The following is an 18,245-nucleotide window of genomic DNA, read 5'->3' as shown; positions in this document are numbered from 1 at the left end:
TGCAGGAGCATGGGCCTCAGAGAAAATCTCTGCTGACAGGAATGGGTTTTATGCTTCCAAATCATGTAAGTGAACTCAGAGATGTACCCCAAGGCTAAGGTGTGCCGTGCATTTTCTCTGGCAGTGCCAGTTCAGGAAGTCCCCTTCCCCGTTTGTGTTTGTTCCTGCCCTGGGCCGTGCCCTCCTTCACCCAGGAGGCGGTGGTGCCAGCCCAGCCACAGTAGGAGTTACTCATTTTGCAGAGCTTCCCCAAGCCAGAATGCCCTCTCAGCGGAGAGCTCTCATGCTAGGACAGTTTTCCTCCCTCAGGGATGACCACAGATGACTTTGTCTTCCCCAGGAGAGCTTTTTCCTTCCTGATTCTCTGCCCCTCGGCCCACTCACATGCCCTGGCCTATGTGGGTTGACCTGGCGCAATGCAGACCAGCTGCCTGTCACCTGGTGGGCTACGGCCCTGAGCTACCCTTCTCTGCACTGCTTACCCCATAAAGTCAAGAGGCACCCCGGAGGTGGGATGACTTAACAGCTGTTAAGGATAAAAACCACCCTGCCCTTTCCCAAAGCATTTGGGAGGAGAAATCTATTCCAGCACAACTGTAGAAAGTTCAGGCAGATCCCAGACCTGACCAAAGGTTATAGGCTCCAGACAGAAACACTGACTAATACAGGACAGAAGCATAAATATGTAAATATTTGTGGGAAGTCATCCCGCAGGCATGTCTTTGTTAACTTTGAGGAGCAAAAAGGGAGCAGAGTGTACTTGTATAAAAGTGCAAAGGCATTCAGAACAAACGGTGGCATTTTCCTAATCTCATGGACAGAGACAGCTTAGGGCTGTCCTTGCTGTGCTCGAGATGTTCAGGGAGCATTGACACTTGTCCTCATATTTGAATCTATTGTTTTGGAAACTACGAAGTTATGCTAGAAAGCAGCACGCTTAGCAGTTACAAGGCTGGTCCCAGTCTCTATGTACCTACCTAGAAAAACAATATTAGGGATTCTTTTCATCCAGCAGAGAAAATCAGAGTATGATCTTTTAGCTCAAGTTAGCACGTACAAATTCAAACAGGAGGTAAGTGGCAACATTTTGGTAGTAAGAGAGGGAAGTTTGGAGAGGGAGTGTGCTCGGTACACAGGTAGTGATCTCTGGCCAGGAATAAATATTTCCTTTACTTTCCCCTGTCACAAAAACCTCCACAAAAAACTGCGAGGTCGATTTGACAGCAAATGCATGCCAGAAAGCAATTTTTGAGGTATACTTTACAGTGTTCAGTCTTTAACTGATCTATAGCACTTCTGAGGAGAGGCTGCAGTCTTCTCTTGGTCACAGCTTGCACAGCCCTTTATTGAGCCAAAAGTTCAGCTCTTTGTCTCAAGGAAAACTTTCTTTCCCCATCATCATCTGCGCACTGAAGATGTTTAGAGATTTAATCTACCATACCTGCTGAAATGTGTAATAGCTTGCAGGTCTTCTGTCTTCCTTCCTATCAAATAAAGCTGTAATCTTCCTTGAGCAGGATGTTTGCATGCAGCCCAGACCTGCAAGATGCTAAGTGCCTCATCTTACCATCTGAATGCGAGAATTGAAAGTGTTCAATGTGATGTGAAATTGGTAGCTTAAGGTAACCAGCAGAGGTGTCTCTTCAGATTTTGAGAGAGAAATTTTGCACTTTATTCTGCCTTCTCAAGACAAACTTACAAATTGTACCATTTGGAGTGGTACCAATCTAGCATTGAGATACTGTGATGACTGATGCCAGCAGGGAAACTGTACATTGACAGTATTTCAATGAATTTTCTCAGGAAATCTGTCAGGTAGAAGAGACAGCCTGAGAAAGAAAATGAACTTTCTAAGTCCCTGTTTTGTTTAAGATTACACAGTCCCATAGAAAAGCAATGTAATAATGACATTTTTAATTTGCAATAAGCTTTGCTGGTGTTTTTTAATATGCCATATCACCGGAAGGGTATAATAAGCTCGTATAATTTTCTTTTTCCTCCTTTCCTCCTGCCTTTTCCATCTTTCCAGTAATATTTACTCAGGTCACCTTAGGCTTTGGCTAAAGCTCTACTGTGGGAAAATATCATCATTTTCTCACTTCTGGTTTGTGCAACAAAATTCTTTCCCTCTTCCACTTCCCCACGAAAGATAATGGCATAAAATTCTCTTCTGGATTGTTTATTGGTGTAATAACTGCATGTCAATAAGTTGCAACAGTTTCCCAACTTGTCCTTTAGCTCCCAGTAAGGGGATTTAGACAGATTCTTTGTTTATGGTTTTTGAATAAGAAGGATTAGGGTGTTGGGATTGTTCTTCTCCTCCTTTGTCACTATCTAGAAAAATTCTCCATCCTGCTTTACAGCTGTCATGTTGTTCATAGTGAAGTGATTGCCTGTGAATCTGAAACCAACAGCATGAATGTTAACAATGACTGGTGGGAATGAAGGGTCCTGGTGTAAAGCACAAGCAGTAGCTGACACTCCTCTGGAGCACCTGGGCCTGAACACTTTCATTATAGCCTTATGCTAAGAAACTGTCCTGCAGGAAGGGTCTAGGTAACTCTATGGGCACGAAGGATAACTTTCTCCTTTGAAATGTTGGTTGTTCTTTTAACCACCTGACAGAGCTTGGGCAAGTAAGCGGTCAGTGTTCCGATGAATGATTTCTTGCCAAAAATCTGTTTCTGAAAAACAGAAAGAAAGTTTCCTGTATAGTCCAAACCGATCCTGTACTTGTTTGTTCTTGGATAGCATCCTCTAATGAGGAATGTAATTATAAAACATTGGAAATCTAAATTAATTTAACTGATTAACAAATCCAGTGGCAGATTAACAAATCTGTTTAGCTAGGAGACATCTTCCTTGGCTGTTCCTCCCATCACCTCCTGGCTGCTCTATGGCACTGTAATGTACCTGCTTATTCCTTATGCTGTTGACAATAAATCACAGTTGGGCACAGGAGCTCTACTCTGTACCATGGGCTGCCATGAGCATCACAGACACGGTCTTTGTTCAATTTGTTGTCATCTTAGGAAATACTAAAATTTGAATAATAATGTTCTTAGAATGTATTTTGAACACCTGAAGTTCTGTGATATTCTCTGTTCTGATTAGATGGGATATTTGCCATAAGAAAAAAAAAAAAAAAGGTTTTTCTGTGTATGTGCTTATGAACAAACTTTCATGGGTGAGCAATGAAAGGACAGGCAAGCAGTAGCAAGGACCCTCGCTCTTTCTGTGCCACATTGCCTCATGTACTTGCAAAGTGAGGCTGCTGGTGCAACTACAATAGCAGGACAGGATAACACATGATAGGGGAGGGTGTTACAAACTTACACCAAAGGAGATGTGGTCAGAGAATAGTTTATGGATGAAGATGTTGTCCACTTATTTTTCTATAAGATACGGTGAGGAGGGACCAGGAATGGACAACACCTACAGAGGATGACACAAACCTTCAGATGGATTTCTGGCATGAATTGTACCCGTTGACACAGCAGTGTGGCAAGTTCTGTCTCCACAAGATAAAGCCAGAGAAAACAAGTCCAAAAAGTGGTTTGTGACCACTGTGTTTATAATAAAAATTGCCTCCCTGGCATCCTCAGTAGCATGGAGGACTCAGTGTTTGAGCTCTCCGCAACTCCTTGGAATCTGTCCCAGAATTACCTGTACCGCTGGCATCCCACTGATAAGGACACAGCACTGCTCTTTAGCCAGACAGGTGAGGCCATATTATGATTCCTCTATGAGAATTTTACAGGCTCATCTTTTCTCAGTCTGCATCACACCAGATAACACCTGAAGTGTGACTCATCTAGCAAAACAAGGTTTGGGTTTGGCTCGTTTTCATGGGGAAGAAAATGCCATATGAGGGGCATGAGGGTTAAGTAGCCACACTCTCTGAGTTGTAAGCATAGTTAAAAGAATTCTGTGAAGGAGGATAACTGATAATTGGCTGATGTGATGTAGAAAATATGCGTTTCCTACTTGGTTTGTGTCCCCTCTCCCTGCCAGCGTTATCACTCTGGCCTTGTTTGCACTCAGTGAGATATCACAAAGCTGGCTTGCAGAAAACACGTCAGCACTCAAATTAGGGGAGCCACTGTGACCTGAATCTGCCTTTCTTTCACATGTGGTAAATGCACAGTTAGACTCCAACTTCTGCGTCTGGCTGCTGCCGCCACATGCAAGAAGCCTGACTTGGCAAGCAAGGAAGCGTCCTTGAGGCCGATGGGCACAGTGCAGTAGCAGTGCTGCTGGTTTGCTGAATCAGTCTCATCCTGGGAAATGCTCAGCTCCTGGATAACATTTTTCCTTTGTTACACTCCTCTGATAAGTGAAGGATTTTGGCCTGCTTCTTGGGCTGAGTTGTTAGCTCACTGCTGATACTGGGTAGTACGTGTTACAGTTCTTCTGTATTCAACAGAGAGGGGAGATCTCTCATTTCCTATTTTTAGAGAGTTCTTTATGCTGTTGCATGCAACAACTGTAGCAGTATTTGTTGAAGTATGGGTAGTGATTAGATATAAAATGTTCAAACCTGGCTGCTGAGTTGGGGTTGGACAGAATTATGGTGAATATAGAGGCAAGAGGCAAATAAGTGTAGCAATTACTAAGGAATATTCTCTCTCTCCTTTTTTTTTTTTTTTTTTTTTTTTTTTTTTTTTTTTCCTTTTCATGGCAGCCAAGCCTTTATTTTTAGTTTGGTTTTAAGTAGATCCTCAGCAGAGAAACATTACATCACAGTGTAGATTTAATCTGAAATTAAGCCGGAAAAGGAAGTAAACATTATAAAATGGCAATGATTTCCGTAATTATTGCCTTTCATTCAAGCACGGGTATAACGGCTGAACTTGCAGAGACTGCCAGCCTCTCTGTACAGTCCTTTCTAATAGGAGCTGTGACCGGACAAAAAATGGTAATAAATTCTGGCTGCTGTAAACAGCTGAGTTTACTGCAGTGCTCTTTATGCTGTCTTAGACAGAGGAGAGACGGCTTTTCTCTTGTGCCCCAGGAGAGGTGGAGGGCAGGGATGCCTGTATCTGGCGGAGTCCAAATCAGAAGCTGCCTGTGAGCAGTGTTTCCCATGAGCACGGGGCTGTACCAGGGAGATGAGAGCTGCAGCACGAGAGTCCTCGTCCCCATGTGCCCCTGTGGGGATGGGCCCTTTGTAAGGGGGTTCTGCCATGGGGAATTCGCTGTTGGGGAGAGAATCTAACAATTTAATTAAAAGTAAACTAAGGCATTAAGAGTTAATAAATGTATTAATGGTATATTAAAATTAAAAATAATTAATACATTCAAAAATTACAGTGTCTCTTTCCAAATTACCTTATAAAGGCTTGAAGGATTCTCTGTAGTTTGTTTTACCCCCGAAGGGCTTCTAAACAAGCAGAAAAGGATTCAGATTTCAGATGCCGAAACATGCCTTGCTGACAAAGAGCAGCTAACTTTACAGCTTTTCACACAGCACTCCTTCCACAGCAGTCAGGGTACTCATGGCTCAAAAGAGGCTGTCGTGTCTTGTGCATGCACTTGTGGGCTGATCTGGTGAGAACAGAAGTGGAAAAAGGAAAGGTCTTTTAGGTGTCATTTCAGCTTGACAAAAATGAATTAAGGCCGAAATTGTGCTGAAGTACTTCTCTGAATCAAAGCCTAGAACAGTATTTTGTTTGTTCCCTTATGCTTGAGATTTAATTGGTGAAGCGAGACATGAACTAACCGTAATTCCTGCTATTCTGTAATCATTAGAAATGATTTTTCTATCAGTGTCCAGGTAGGTTACTGTGTCAGAATTAATTTGCATTTGTTTCAAACAGCAATAAGCTAAGCACAAATTCTGGTGTTCATTTTGATTGCAATCTTCTGTCTTGCACTTATAGATCTATTTAATCATTATAGAGGAAACTTATCTTTTCAGTTTGCAGATTTTTCCTGATAGAAACCATGCATTTGTGTGTGTTTGCTTATCAGCAGCTTGCGTGTAGTGAGGGGGCATGGTACAAAACCCGCTGAAGTGTAAGAATGCTGATAATTACTGATTTGCATCTGTACCTGCATCTGAAAGCAGTCCTATGAATAGGCAGACCTCCCAGAGCCTTCGTTAATTGCAGACCTTATGCACTAACACACAGAGGTATCCTTTGATCCGTAATCAGCAGAGAGGTTACCCAGGGCAGCTTCGCTTCTCGAACATCTCCAGTTCAGCTTCGCTTCGGTATTGAGTTACAAGCACTAAGGTATTTATTGCTTCATGTTCTTCCTGGTGAGGAGGTTGTCCCATATACTTCCTGCAGCCATCATCTGTCATGCTCCCCCAGCCTTCTCTGCATCTGATGCTGCACCTCTGAGTGTGGCTGTTGTTCATGAGCGCCTGTGTTTGCACGTTCCCTGACTCGGAGCATTTTCTCGTGGTCATAGCCGTGCAGTCCGATTGCTCCATCACCGTGCTCTCTTTTCCTGTAGCAACAATGACTCACATGATTTTGTTTTGAAATCTTCATGGGGTAGGTCTTCTTGCTAAAAAGCTGCAAAAACATGTCATTTATTTGGTTTGAGTCAAAAGAGAGGAATTCCAGGATTTTTTTTCCCTATTTAAACAGCCTGGAGTGGTAAATGAGAAACAATCAGCAATAATTTTGCATAGGTAGAAAAGCCAGCATGTTTGAGAATTTCACAGAATTGGAAATGTCCTGCCTCATTGTATCAAGGACTCGTTCTTAAATTCCCATTTTATTCCTCCCTGGCCTATCTGGGAGTAGTTGGTGGTATTTTCATTTATGTCTTGTCCATGATGCTGTTACTTGGTCTTACCCACCTGAATGAAACTGCTGCTATTATTTAGTCTTATCCACTGAGAGAAATGTTTATTTTTTCAGTGTTTAGGTGTGTGTTGTATCTGGTGCAGTGCAGTTCTGACCCAAATGCCAGCCTGTGCAGTAACCGGCATCCGCCCCCAACACACACACTCCATTTCTCATCCAAACTTCAGCAGTCTGCCACAATTTTCACTGCCATTTTCCCGTTACTTGATGCCTTTCCAAGTTTCTGCTTTCTCCTTCCCCTCTGCCTCTGCAGTTTGTGTGTGGTGAAGGAGGAGGCTGGCCAAATTCTCAGCCTTGTAGTTTCTTCCCAGAACCCTTTACAGTCCTCTGCAAATCTCTCAGACCATTTCATCTTGCAGAGCTGTTGCAGACTTCTCCCTCTCTCTCAGAGACTGGATGGAAGTAACCCAAGATCTGGGGAGGTGTTGAAGGGTGCAGTAGAAAAGTGCCAGGCGGCCGGTCCTGCTACAGAGTTCATCCATGGCACAAGGACAGGAGCTACCACAGGAAAGCACTGCTGTGGCCTGTGATCAGCCCCGTGGGGGTGTAATACCCACCTGAGCCAAGGTATCACACCGGGGAAGGTCAGAGGCTCCAGACTCCAACCACAAGTGGGAGGAAGCCCTCCCAGGCAGGCGAGGGGATGTGGGTCAGGAAGGTGAGGCGGTCACTGAGCAGTTGTAGGTTGGAGCACGTACACGTTAAAACAGCAGCTGAAGGCGTTCAGCAGATGTGGACAGAGTAGCATAATTAAGTCAGCAGGAAGAAATGAGAAACATGAAAAGGTTGTGGAAAAGTAAACACAGGCAGTGGAAAGACTTCTTTGTGAATTTACATTTTTGGCTTCATTTCTCCATCCAAGGAAACAGCAGGACCAGTCCTGTGCGTGGTCCAGCACATCCGCCTAGAGCTGGCACCAGCCCTGGGGTGACAGACCTGCTGTGTGGCTTGGACCTACATGTAAGGGTGGTCCTCCCTCCCCTCCTGGCAGATTGAGCTTGTCCATTCCTTGGGAGAGGAGGAGGAGGAGGCAGGTGTCTTCTCACCTGCCCCTCTTTTAAATGTAAGTGCCAAAATGACAGTGGGGAGGCAAGAGGGTAGCGAGGCAGGGACCAGGAGGCCTGCCAGCACATGGTTGTCCGCACAGGAGGCACAGTCTTGGATTTAGGAGGTGCTCAGGTGTGAGACTCCCTCTCTGAGAAACTGTAGGTGGAGAGAGGAGTGAGAAGGAATACAAGTTTTGGCTGTTAGTAGGAAAAAAAGGCAGTTGTCAAGTGTATCTGTGGAATATTACCAACGTGAGTAGTGTGTGTAACCAAATATGACTTTAACGTTTTGTGGGAGCTGATGACTTGCAGCACACAAAGAGTGATGGTCTTCTGAAACGGACACATCCAGAACTGGCGTCTGCATTGGCAGTGCTCCCTGCAGCCAGGACAGCGTCCGTTCACTGTTCAACAGCACAGCATGTGCTTCTGAGAACCCAGTGATTGTGCTATGCTAGATACCAATGATTAGTTTTTAATGTGGGCTAGATTTGGGGTAATTTGTTGGTGAAGTGAGCTGGAAATTGATAGCAGACATCAGCCTCTCTATGGAATAGTAAATGTGCTTGATCTCCTTCTCTGCTGTTCTCTCTCCAAGGTATAGCCTAGTATCTGCCAGTACCAAATTCAGCATTCCCAGAATTACACACTTTTTTCACTGAGAAGCAGTAGGTATATTGAGAAGTAGGTATATCGTACAGCCTTAGGGATAGAAATGCTCCAACAGCTACTACTTAAAGAAGCAGTATCACTTTGTGTGCCAAAATCTCTATCATTTTGGTCCTAAAGCCAAATTATGGCAATTTAGCTCATTTCTGTGCACAGGATGAGCTGTAACAAGTGTTTGTGCTGCAGTCTGTGCCATGAGAGTGGCAGTATCGGTTCGATTACCATTCTTCTATTAAGAGATAAAGTTGAATCATGTGAATTTGCTTTTGATGTGGGCATTAACCCTGCAGTCCTACAATTCAGCTGAGTCATGGCAGTATCTGAAATTCTTGTACCGCGTCTCTTTGTCTGACCTTAGCGTCTCTACATGCAACAAGGAAAAGTTTCTATGTGCTACCATGGGAAAAGGATTTGGAAAACAAGCTACCCCAGTGGAAGAGAAATCAACTTTGAGTAGGGAAGATGCAGTGTCATTTCTTGCCTATAAAGTGATGAAAGACCTTTTCCTAAAAGGTTTCTTTGATGATGATGTAGCCTTTCCACTTCTGGAAAGATTCATCAAGTTGTGCAGTTGTAAACGTAAAGGAAAAGTGTCTCTTGTTTCCTGTGATTATTGATAGGCTTACAGAGAAAATGTTAGATATTTTTTTCTTTATCAAGAATGTATTAATAAGACGGTTATTACTTAGTACTTTCACAGCAAGAAGGTCATGGTGTTTTTTTTCCTAATCTAATTAACAAGAAGGACAGCAAGAGCCCAAACCTGGGCAAATTCCAAATAAGATTAAGCATAACATTTTTAAGTAGAAGTGGTGAATCACGTGTGTTTTGAAAGCAGTTGGAACTGGCTTTTTTCTCTAGAAATTGTTCACTGGTTTTGCAAGCCCCACGCCAGCTTGGCACTGGCACCCCGGCACGGCTGGCCCTGTGCTGCAGCGACCGCAGCGCTTCCCCTCTGAAGCATGTGGGGCTTTCTGCTCCTTGTTAGTACGTGACTCACGCAACTGTTTGGTTTCTTGTGCCCGTGGATAAAATTACCTGCACGTAGGTAATAACCGCAGCCTTTTCCAGTGAAACGACAGCTAAAACATTATGCAGAGGTCCTGTAAAAACGCATGAACCAGATGAAGAAGCAGTCAAAACTACCCAGGACTGTTACAAGTGAAAGTATTCTGAAAATGTTCTGTGAATTTTCTGTTGCTTTATTTTGCGTGTTTCACACACCTTAAAGGAAATAAACCATCTGATTTACTTCACGTTTCTCATCAACAAGAACATTCAGGACAGCATGTGGGTTGCACAACTTGAAAGGAAAAAATGGACTTGTTTTCCTAGGATAGGACTTTCTTCTTCTAATTTACAAAATATGCTTCTCATGAATAATAATACCCTTTTGAAAGGATTTGAATTGTATTTTAGAGATTTAAATTGTGGGTTCCTTTACAGCTGTTCTCTCTGAAGTTGACCTTACGGAATGTAAAAGCCTCACACCAAAGTGAAAGATATGTATCCTTTGTAATTATCTTTCCAGCTATGGTAGAGAGACAGATGCTTTGGACAAGTAAGAGTTTGGTGACACTGGTGGGTGTCTTCAAGTCTCTCTGACCTCTGCACAAGCAGTGCCTGTGCGTGGAGCCCTAAAAAAAGCATAGGCCGAGGGGCTGACAAGGGCAGTGGTGTGACCTGCGGGATGCTGGCCAAGCAGGGTGCTGCCACGTGCTGTGTTCAGCTGCTGCCCTGCCCTAATCGCCTTCTGGGAAAGCTCTGAAGGAGAAATCGATGTCCTGGGCCGGAGTCCGAAGCCTCCCCTAGCGTGGGAATAGCACACACAAGAGGATGCAGGGGCTGATTTACGTCACAGCCCTGCGTGTAAAACAGCGAGTTACAAAAGGGCATTCTATAGAAAGGAAAAAAATATTCACTGAAAATTAGAAGAATGTTTGTCTTCCTGCTTTTAGCTTAGCCTGGCTCTTTTTTTAGTCATTCATGTAAGACGACCGAATTGGTAGCAGTTGAAAATGCCACAGCATTTGAGAATTGTGCTGGGAGTCTGCACCGTGCTCTGCAGTTCTTCCGAAACACAGCATTATGTTTGGCACTGCAGGCACTCTGGGGACCAAAATAGGAGTCAACATCAGCATCATTGCACGCTATAAAGGAAAATTAGAGAAACACATAATTTTACAAGAATACTGGTTGAAAGAATACTTCATGTGTTAGAACACAAGAATACTTCATGTGATATAAAAACATGCTGTAATTGATAGATCTTAAAGGAAGTATCAAGTAAAAACAAACAAACAAACAAACAAAGAACAGAGTAAGAAGACAAGTGTTTACAATTTTTAGGTTTCCCAAAACTTTTCTCTCTTCCTCCTCTAACTCTCCCTTTTCCCATTCACCAAACTTCAAAAGTTAATCACTGACAGGAACAAACAGATGAAACCTTTCTCCCGGCCCTGGAACAGTCAAATAAAAATGCTTCTGAGAGTTATTCCAGTGGAAGTCTGATGCCACCTAAAGTTTCCAAAAAGTCTTGCAGTTAAAGAAATCGGCATGCCCCCTTCCTGCTCCCTTCTGTCCCAGCATTCTCAAGCAATAACCGCTCTGAAGTTATTAGTTATTTATAGTTATTTGTGGCTACATTAAGCACAGCAGAAGTTAGCACTGTGAGAAAATTAGCTCAGTCATGCTAGGCTGGGTAAAATCCCAAATTTCTGTCATCCTCAGCATGCAAGAAGCAGACACTGTAATTCAGCCCAAAATCAAAGCTGTGTAACGGAGGCTTTATTCCCCTGCAGTTAAAGCTGGCTTGGTAATGGGGTTCCTTTATTTTTAATGTTTGGAAAACACGTGACTGTGAAAGGGAATCAGATTCAGTAGGTGGAAGGAGAATGTGTGCAGTATATGTTCCGCCAATGACATTAAGCATTTAGGGTATGCTGACATGGGTATTTCAGAGCACCTTTCTGAGCAGGGTTAATACCGTGATCACCACAGTGGGTCAGCAAGTCCATCAAAATCCACTGCACTAAAAGTAGGCTGTTGTCACAAAAATACACAAACTTTGAAAAATGTGTCGCTTTTACTAATTTTCTTTGAAACATGCATTTTTTTTTGGTTTATTTTTATTCTGTTTTTATCTGAGTTAACAGTTTTTCTTTACAATGCTTTGCATCAATTTTTATTTTTTCATTTGCTCTTGTTCGTGTATCAGTGCTTGACATAAGAACACCAATATTGTGCATTGTTAATGCTTAAGTGGGCATTACAGCTGAGAACTGCAGTCGGTTTTTGATTTCAAGCACTCATTCAAAGTGGCTGCTATTGTTGGGAACATTAAACATCGTCTTCTAGATCATAGTCTCCTGACTGCTGTGATGAAACAACCTGATTCTAGTCTTTTAGCTTTATTTTCAAGTCACTTAAAGGTGAACATCAGAAGCAATCTGTTGAAAGGCTTGTGGGGAAAGGGGGGCAGCCCCTTGGGCACTTGCATTTTAACACGCTAAGTTTATCAGCTGGTGATACATGGTCTGGATGGACAAGCTCTGCTCACACAGGTGTTCCTCTCTCTTCAGCACCCTCTCGAGCTGCTCGCACGCCGTGGTGGCTCTGCTGTACCCCTTCTCCTGGCAGCACACCTTCATTCCTGTGCTGCCCTCGTCCATGATTGACATCGTGTGCTGCCCTACGCCCTTCCTGGTGGGACTGCTCTCCAGCTCTCTGCCGAAGCTGAAGGAGCTGCCTGTTGAGGAGGTAGGAGCTGGCACCAAAATTATTTGTCTGGACTAAAACTGGCCTTGCCCTGGAGAGAGGCACAAAAGTCCATGTGTGTGTAATTTTTAATCTTCCTCTTTGTTTCTTCTCTGCCAAATTCTCATGTACAACTGCCTTTTGGTAAAACTGCAGTTGTAAGTTTAGTCTTCTCTTTTATCCCCCTCTCTGTGCCTGGCACCTTGACAGAGAGAAGCAAATCGTAACCTGGTTAACAATTAAGTAGGGTAAATATTCTCATTTCTTTTGATTTTGTTGTTCCTGGAACAACAAGAGGAAGTATGAAATACCAGTGCTATGACACCTGTTAATGCTAATGGAAGTTGTGCATGAAGCCATAGGCAGGACAGAAGATAAAGCCTTTAAGGCCTTTTTTTTTTTTTTTTTTTTTCTTTTTTTGGTAACTTTTAAGAATTTGCTAATACCATACTGGAATTCAAATGAGAGTTCCGCTTCATCAGTTCTTCCAGTAAAATATCACCAAATTCCTCAAGGCCACACTGTTCTGTCTTACTTCTCTTTTCCTGTCATTTTTCTATGAAATTATCTTTTTGTGCCCACTTTCAATATATTGTGTGCATCAGGTCCTTGTAAATCTCTGTTGTTTTCTTCCCACTCTCCTAACATTGCTCTCCCACATCTTCCCAGCTCCTTCTTGCAGCATCAGTGCTTCATTAACATCAACATTTCACACCCTTGCACTTCAGAAGTCCTGCTGCTTAAGACAGTACCATTTTCTCTGAAGCCCTCTGAAATACTTGTCATCCATACGATACCAAAAATGATTACCAATAACTTGCATTAAGTGTGAGGAAAAAAACCCACTGCCTAATCCTTTTAACTTTTTTTTTTTTTTTTAACATATTTAGAGATCCATTATACTAGATCTGTTGTATATAATGATGATAAATTAGAATTTAAGCTCTACAGAAAGAACTTCATCAACCTGTTGTTTCCATAGCAGGAATTTGATTCATGTTGAGGCTTGGGACCATTCAGATGATCTTTCTCCATTAAAAAGCAGACACAAATGTTTTCTGTCTCTTAATACATATTTCACTGTAATGTTTTATTTCCTCAGGCTTTGATGGTTAACCTGGGATCTGATCGATTCATCAGACAGGTAAAGTACAGCTTGCAGTGTTGCCACACAGCTTAGCAACCTGTTTAGTCCTATTGTATTACTAGGTTTATTTGCTGTTTGTTTGTTTCTTTGTTTTTAATTATTATTATTAATTAGAGATATGTGGAAGGAACTGTGCAGTAGGCAAGACACTAGGAAAAAAATGCTCATTTTCTGTGTCAGTTGCAAATTAGCACTACTCTCCCCAGTCATCCAACAGGGATTGAGGCCGTAAATGTCAGAAGAAATCAAGAACTGTGTTTGCAGTGTAAAGAAAGCATCCAAATATAACAATATCATGTTAGCAAGAAAACTCACAGTGTTAGAGGGTGAAAAGGACAGCAATTGCAGGGAAGTCTCTGAGAGAGAGGAGAGGTAGAGAATAGTAGTGTGGTAGCAGAAGCAGGAGCCTTGTGAGCAGGGAGAGGAAGGATCACCATCTCCTGTAGTAATATGGCACTAGATAACTTCAAAAGTATCTATCTGCAGGTTAGGTGAGTAAATTTCCTTGTATCTCTGGAAGACACGACTGGTGAGTAGTGGGTGCACTGCTACGATTCTCGTGTCCGCTTGCTTTTGCTGAATAAGCTTTAGATAAGTTGAAGAGAGCAGTGGGGCAAAATCCCAGAAAACAAGAAATGCTAGAATATAAGTAGAATCAAGTACCAAGCAGCTGTGTATACATGTAGCTAGGTTTTGCATGGTGTTTATTTAGTAAAAACAACTATTTGGACTCTTTGGCATGTAAAGAGCTGATTCCAAGTTTATATAAGTTTGCCTTGGTCTTTGGATTATTTTGCTCTTTGAATGATTTTTTCTGACTTTAAGAGTAACAAGAAACTTTGTTTAGAAATACATGATAGCTGCACATATGTTTTTATTATTTCATTTACGTAGACATGACAGTAGCTAGCTGATACAAAATGCTTTTCTTCTGAATTTTGAGCTGTGCAAAAGTACGTACTATAGTTGCTGTTACGTGATGAATGTGATCTAAAGATTTTTTTTTCCTCTGTCAGATGGATGATGAAGACACGCTGTTACCTAGAAAACTGCAAGCTGCTCTGGAGCAGGCTCTAGAGAGAAAGAACGAACTGATAAATCAGGACTCAGATAGTGACTCAGATGATGGTAAGTTCATTTGGAAACGGGCTCATTGTTAACAGACATGGGGGTAGTATTCTGACTGAGGAGGAAGAAAGATTTTAGTACTCAGATACCTTTTGCAGTATCAAAGATAATCTCTGCACACATGGAATGGGGCTGATGACATCAACGCACAGCAATACATTATCAGCAGTCTGTTTTGGTTTCTTTGCAACTGACATGCACACGAGCAATTTTAAGCCTTTACTCAGAAAGAGTTCTGCAGTTAACTTGGCCCTGGTTCAATCCAGATAACTATGCATGTTTAGAAGTGTGTCTGAATTCAGCGTTGCTGTTGACTCTTGATATATTCAGGGGAGGGAAGCAGGTACCTCCAGGGGATGGTTTCTGTACTAGAGGGGCTGAATTGCCTTGGAAGGTTCATATTTCCCACCAACAACTGTAAAAAGAGCCCAGGGCGAATTTAACTGACTTTGGTTAAATGGTATGCAATGGGCCTCTATTCAGTTTTTGAAATGTATTTCTACTCATCTTTGCTTTACATATGTATAATTATTTTAACATCTCAGAAGTGATGAAAACCTAAATTCTATAACACACCCTTTTTGATCTGTTTGGGTATAGGTTCATTATCCCCAGAGCAAACATTTTAATTCGCAGTCATACAGAAGTTTTTTAAGAAAACACTCAGATTTAAAGTAAGAGGTATAATTTTGATGAGGCACCCACTTAATTTTTAATTTCCTGAGCTGTCTCATGAGGATTTGTATTTCTTCTTGATTTTTGGTTACACAACTCCAGTTTTGTAGGCTGGCACTCTTGATTATAAAGCTGTTACATTTTTCCCTGTCTGACACATATCCATGGCCGCAAAGGATTTGGTACAACTCCTTTCAGTTATTAGCATCAGTAAACTGCTAGATGACAGTACCTGGCTCAGGGGGGGATGACAAAACAAACTGACAGATCTGGGAGCAGCTGATTTTGGTGTCTTACTGCTGCCTTGTTTTGCAGAATGTAACACCCTGAATGGATTAGTGTCTGAGGTTTTTATCCGATTCTTTGTGGAGACCATTGGCCATTATTCCCTGTTCCTAACCCAGAATGAAAAAGGAGAGCGTGTCTTCCAAAGGGAGGCTTTCCGTAAATCTGTGGCCTCTAAGAGTATCCGGCGCTTCCTGGAAGTGTTCATGGAATCCCAAATGTTTGCTGGTTTCATCCAGGACAGAGAGCTGAGAAAATGCAGGGCAAAAGGTAAGGGCGATGTCCTTTGCTGCGATACAGATCGCGCACGTTTCACGCTGATCCAACAGTTTGCATCTGCATTTGCTGTCGGAGCCTAGCAAATTCTGGGTAGCTGAGAAGCCTCCAGAAGTGTGTTACCTGCCTCTCATGGGGCTAAATAGTAGTGACTGCGCAAAGGCTTTAACCAGGAGAATCCACGGCTGAGCACCTTAAATCACTCGGAGGCAAACCTGCTCGAGCCACAGCAGTGCTGCTGCCGTGGAGCTGTGCGGGCAACGAGCAGCAGGGGGATGTGGGGGGATGCGGAGGGATGCGGGTTGTGCTGCCCCATGCTCTGCCCAGCCCCATCTTCCCCCCTGTCCCGCAGGTCTCTTCGAGCAGAGGGTTGAGCAGTATTTGGAAGAGCTGCCGGACACCGAGCAGAGCGGAGTAAACAAGTTTCTGCGAGGCCTCGGTGAGGACAATCTTTACCGGTGTTTCTGAAAGGGGTTTGCATGTCTGGCGGTGGTTGTTTGTTGTTTAAATCCAAAAGAGCCTTGCCTGGGGTGAAACGAGATGATCAACTGGTGGTTTTGGTGATAGGAAGTATCAAAAGGAAAAAGTGAAAACGTACTTAAACCTGACAAAAAGCAGATTTAATTATGATCTCTGTGAATGTCTTCATTTGGGGAGAAAAAGCACAGAAAACACAATTGCATAATTGAGGAGGAAGAAAAAATAAGAAGGTTGGCTGCCGAAGACTGCCAGTTGGCTGTCTCTGCTGGTATTAAGTAAAAGAGTCACTATAGCAACTACAGTACAAATCAGACCCATTTGTTATGGGATTTTTGATTGCACTTGGCTTTTTCAGTATATTCTAGTGACTGATGGTGTGTTTTCTTTAGGAAATAAAATGAAGTTCCTTCACAAGAAGAATTAAACCCTTTCTGCTGAAACATCAACCCAAAGACTATTTATGACACTGTCCTCGAGACCCCTGCAACTCCAAATTTTGATGTGGGAGGAGAATGAAAAAAGCTGACCGCAGCTTTGAGTGACTACCGATGCTGTTACAGTGTGTCAGACGATGACTCCTTTATGTATTTGGATGGAATTTGTAAATAATGTGCTGTAAGCTTTTGTAACTGATTTTGTAATGAGCAAGAAAAACTGTGGTAAATATTTGTATATTCCTGAGAATAACAGGTGCTTTTTTTTTCTTTAGTATGAAATGAGTTATGCTTGGTGCAAAAATGAATAGCTGATTATGTGCAGCTGACTGTCTCAGCAGAACCACTGACTTCAGGGAATGTTTGTGAGAACTACACTGATGCCTGAGTACTGCGGTAATGAATGAGCTCTGGGGTACGTGGGAGAGGTTGTATGCGCGGGGGCTGTTTTCATGTGGCAGAGTTGGTATTTTTTTTCCTGATTTTTCTTCTAATTAATTTTAAAAGAAAGAAATAACAAAGTAACTTGATAATGAGGTACTTGGTTCACAATACAAAACTTCCACTCCGTTTGAACTCTGGTCAGTAAACTACTTGTAATCCATTCTGCACTAAGACTGCTAACCGTGAGGAGATCTCCGTTCCTTGACATGCAAGCTGCAACGAATAGGTACAGTTCATCCTTTCCTAATGTATGTATGTATGGTTCCTAATAAACTATGTAAATACACCTGTTTGTTTATATTCTTTGCAAACCTCTGCAGACTTCTGAGTGGGTACAAAAAACAGAGAAACTTGTGAACGTGAATTTGCAATTAAAATACAAAAAAAAAAAAAAAACCAAAAACACACAAAAAACAAGGTTATTATGAAACTGCCTCTCAGTAGGTTTACTATTTCATGATACAACTTGGTTTTCCTTCTACTTAACACTTTTTATTAGAGCTAAGACATGGCATTTTATACCACCATTTTGTTAATTTTATCCTAACAGAAGCATCTCTTAAAACATTTTTCCTTTTTTCTTCTTCACACGGGTTAGCAGCAAATTTTGTATCATAGATAATTGATCCTGAACTGTGATATTTTCACATTGCTTTTATGCTACAGATGTTTTTACATTTAATTTGGTTAAATGATCCAAGTAGAATAAGAAGAGCTTGTAGCAGGCAAATATTTTGCTTAAATTTCTGATGAGCTAATCAGCTGCAGTCTATGACGATCTGCTTTTCTTTTGCATTAACTGCAGTCTGGTTCGGGTGGTGCTTGCATGGTGGTGAATGCTCTTCAGCAGGACAGGAATGATTAGCTTGCCATGGCCCTCTGCACAGCAGCAAGTGCTACCCAAGTACCACATTCATCTTTAATCTGGTAACATAAATGCTGTTAAGAGATTCTATTAGCTTTTCCTTAGCCTGAAGAAGAAAATAGAAAATACTTGAATATTCTTTCAAGTCTGATGACTAATGAAAATGACTTAGAGCTTTCTTTTTAAAGAAAAAATAGCACTGTATTTTTCTTCTTT

At 42.1% G+C, this 18,245-nt stretch overlaps 1 protein-coding gene across 5 annotated transcripts in view; it reads left to right on the top strand.

The window, feature by feature from the left end:
• The window catches only part of DENND2B (DENN domain containing 2B), a 160,235-nt gene extending 142,760 nt beyond the window's left edge, over positions 1 to 17,475 (top strand). For all 5 annotated transcript variants that reach the window (XM_082761703.1, XM_082761707.1, XM_082761704.1 and 2 more), the window contains 6 exons: positions 12,121 to 12,298; positions 13,398 to 13,439; positions 14,459 to 14,570; positions 15,561 to 15,800; positions 16,159 to 16,245; positions 16,676 to 17,475. In XM_082761703.1, the coding sequence (XP_082617829.1) occupies positions 12,121 to 12,298; positions 13,398 to 13,439; positions 14,459 to 14,570; positions 15,561 to 15,800; positions 16,159 to 16,245; positions 16,676 to 16,710 (694 nt within the window). In that variant the 3' untranslated portion in view covers positions 16,711 to 17,475. The remainder of the gene's footprint in view (positions 1 to 12,120; positions 12,299 to 13,397; positions 13,440 to 14,458; positions 14,571 to 15,560; positions 15,801 to 16,158; positions 16,246 to 16,675) is intronic.
• The last annotated feature ends 770 nt before the right edge of the window (positions 17,476 to 18,245 follow it).

The sequence above is a fragment of the Aythya marila genome (genome assembly GCF_965140915.1).
Source record: "Aythya marila genome assembly, chromosome: 5".
Lineage (NCBI taxonomy): Eukaryota > Metazoa > Chordata > Aves > Anseriformes > Anatidae > Aythya > Aythya marila.
Note: the sequence above shows the minus strand (reverse complement) of the source record. Positions and strands in the feature narration are given on the sequence as shown.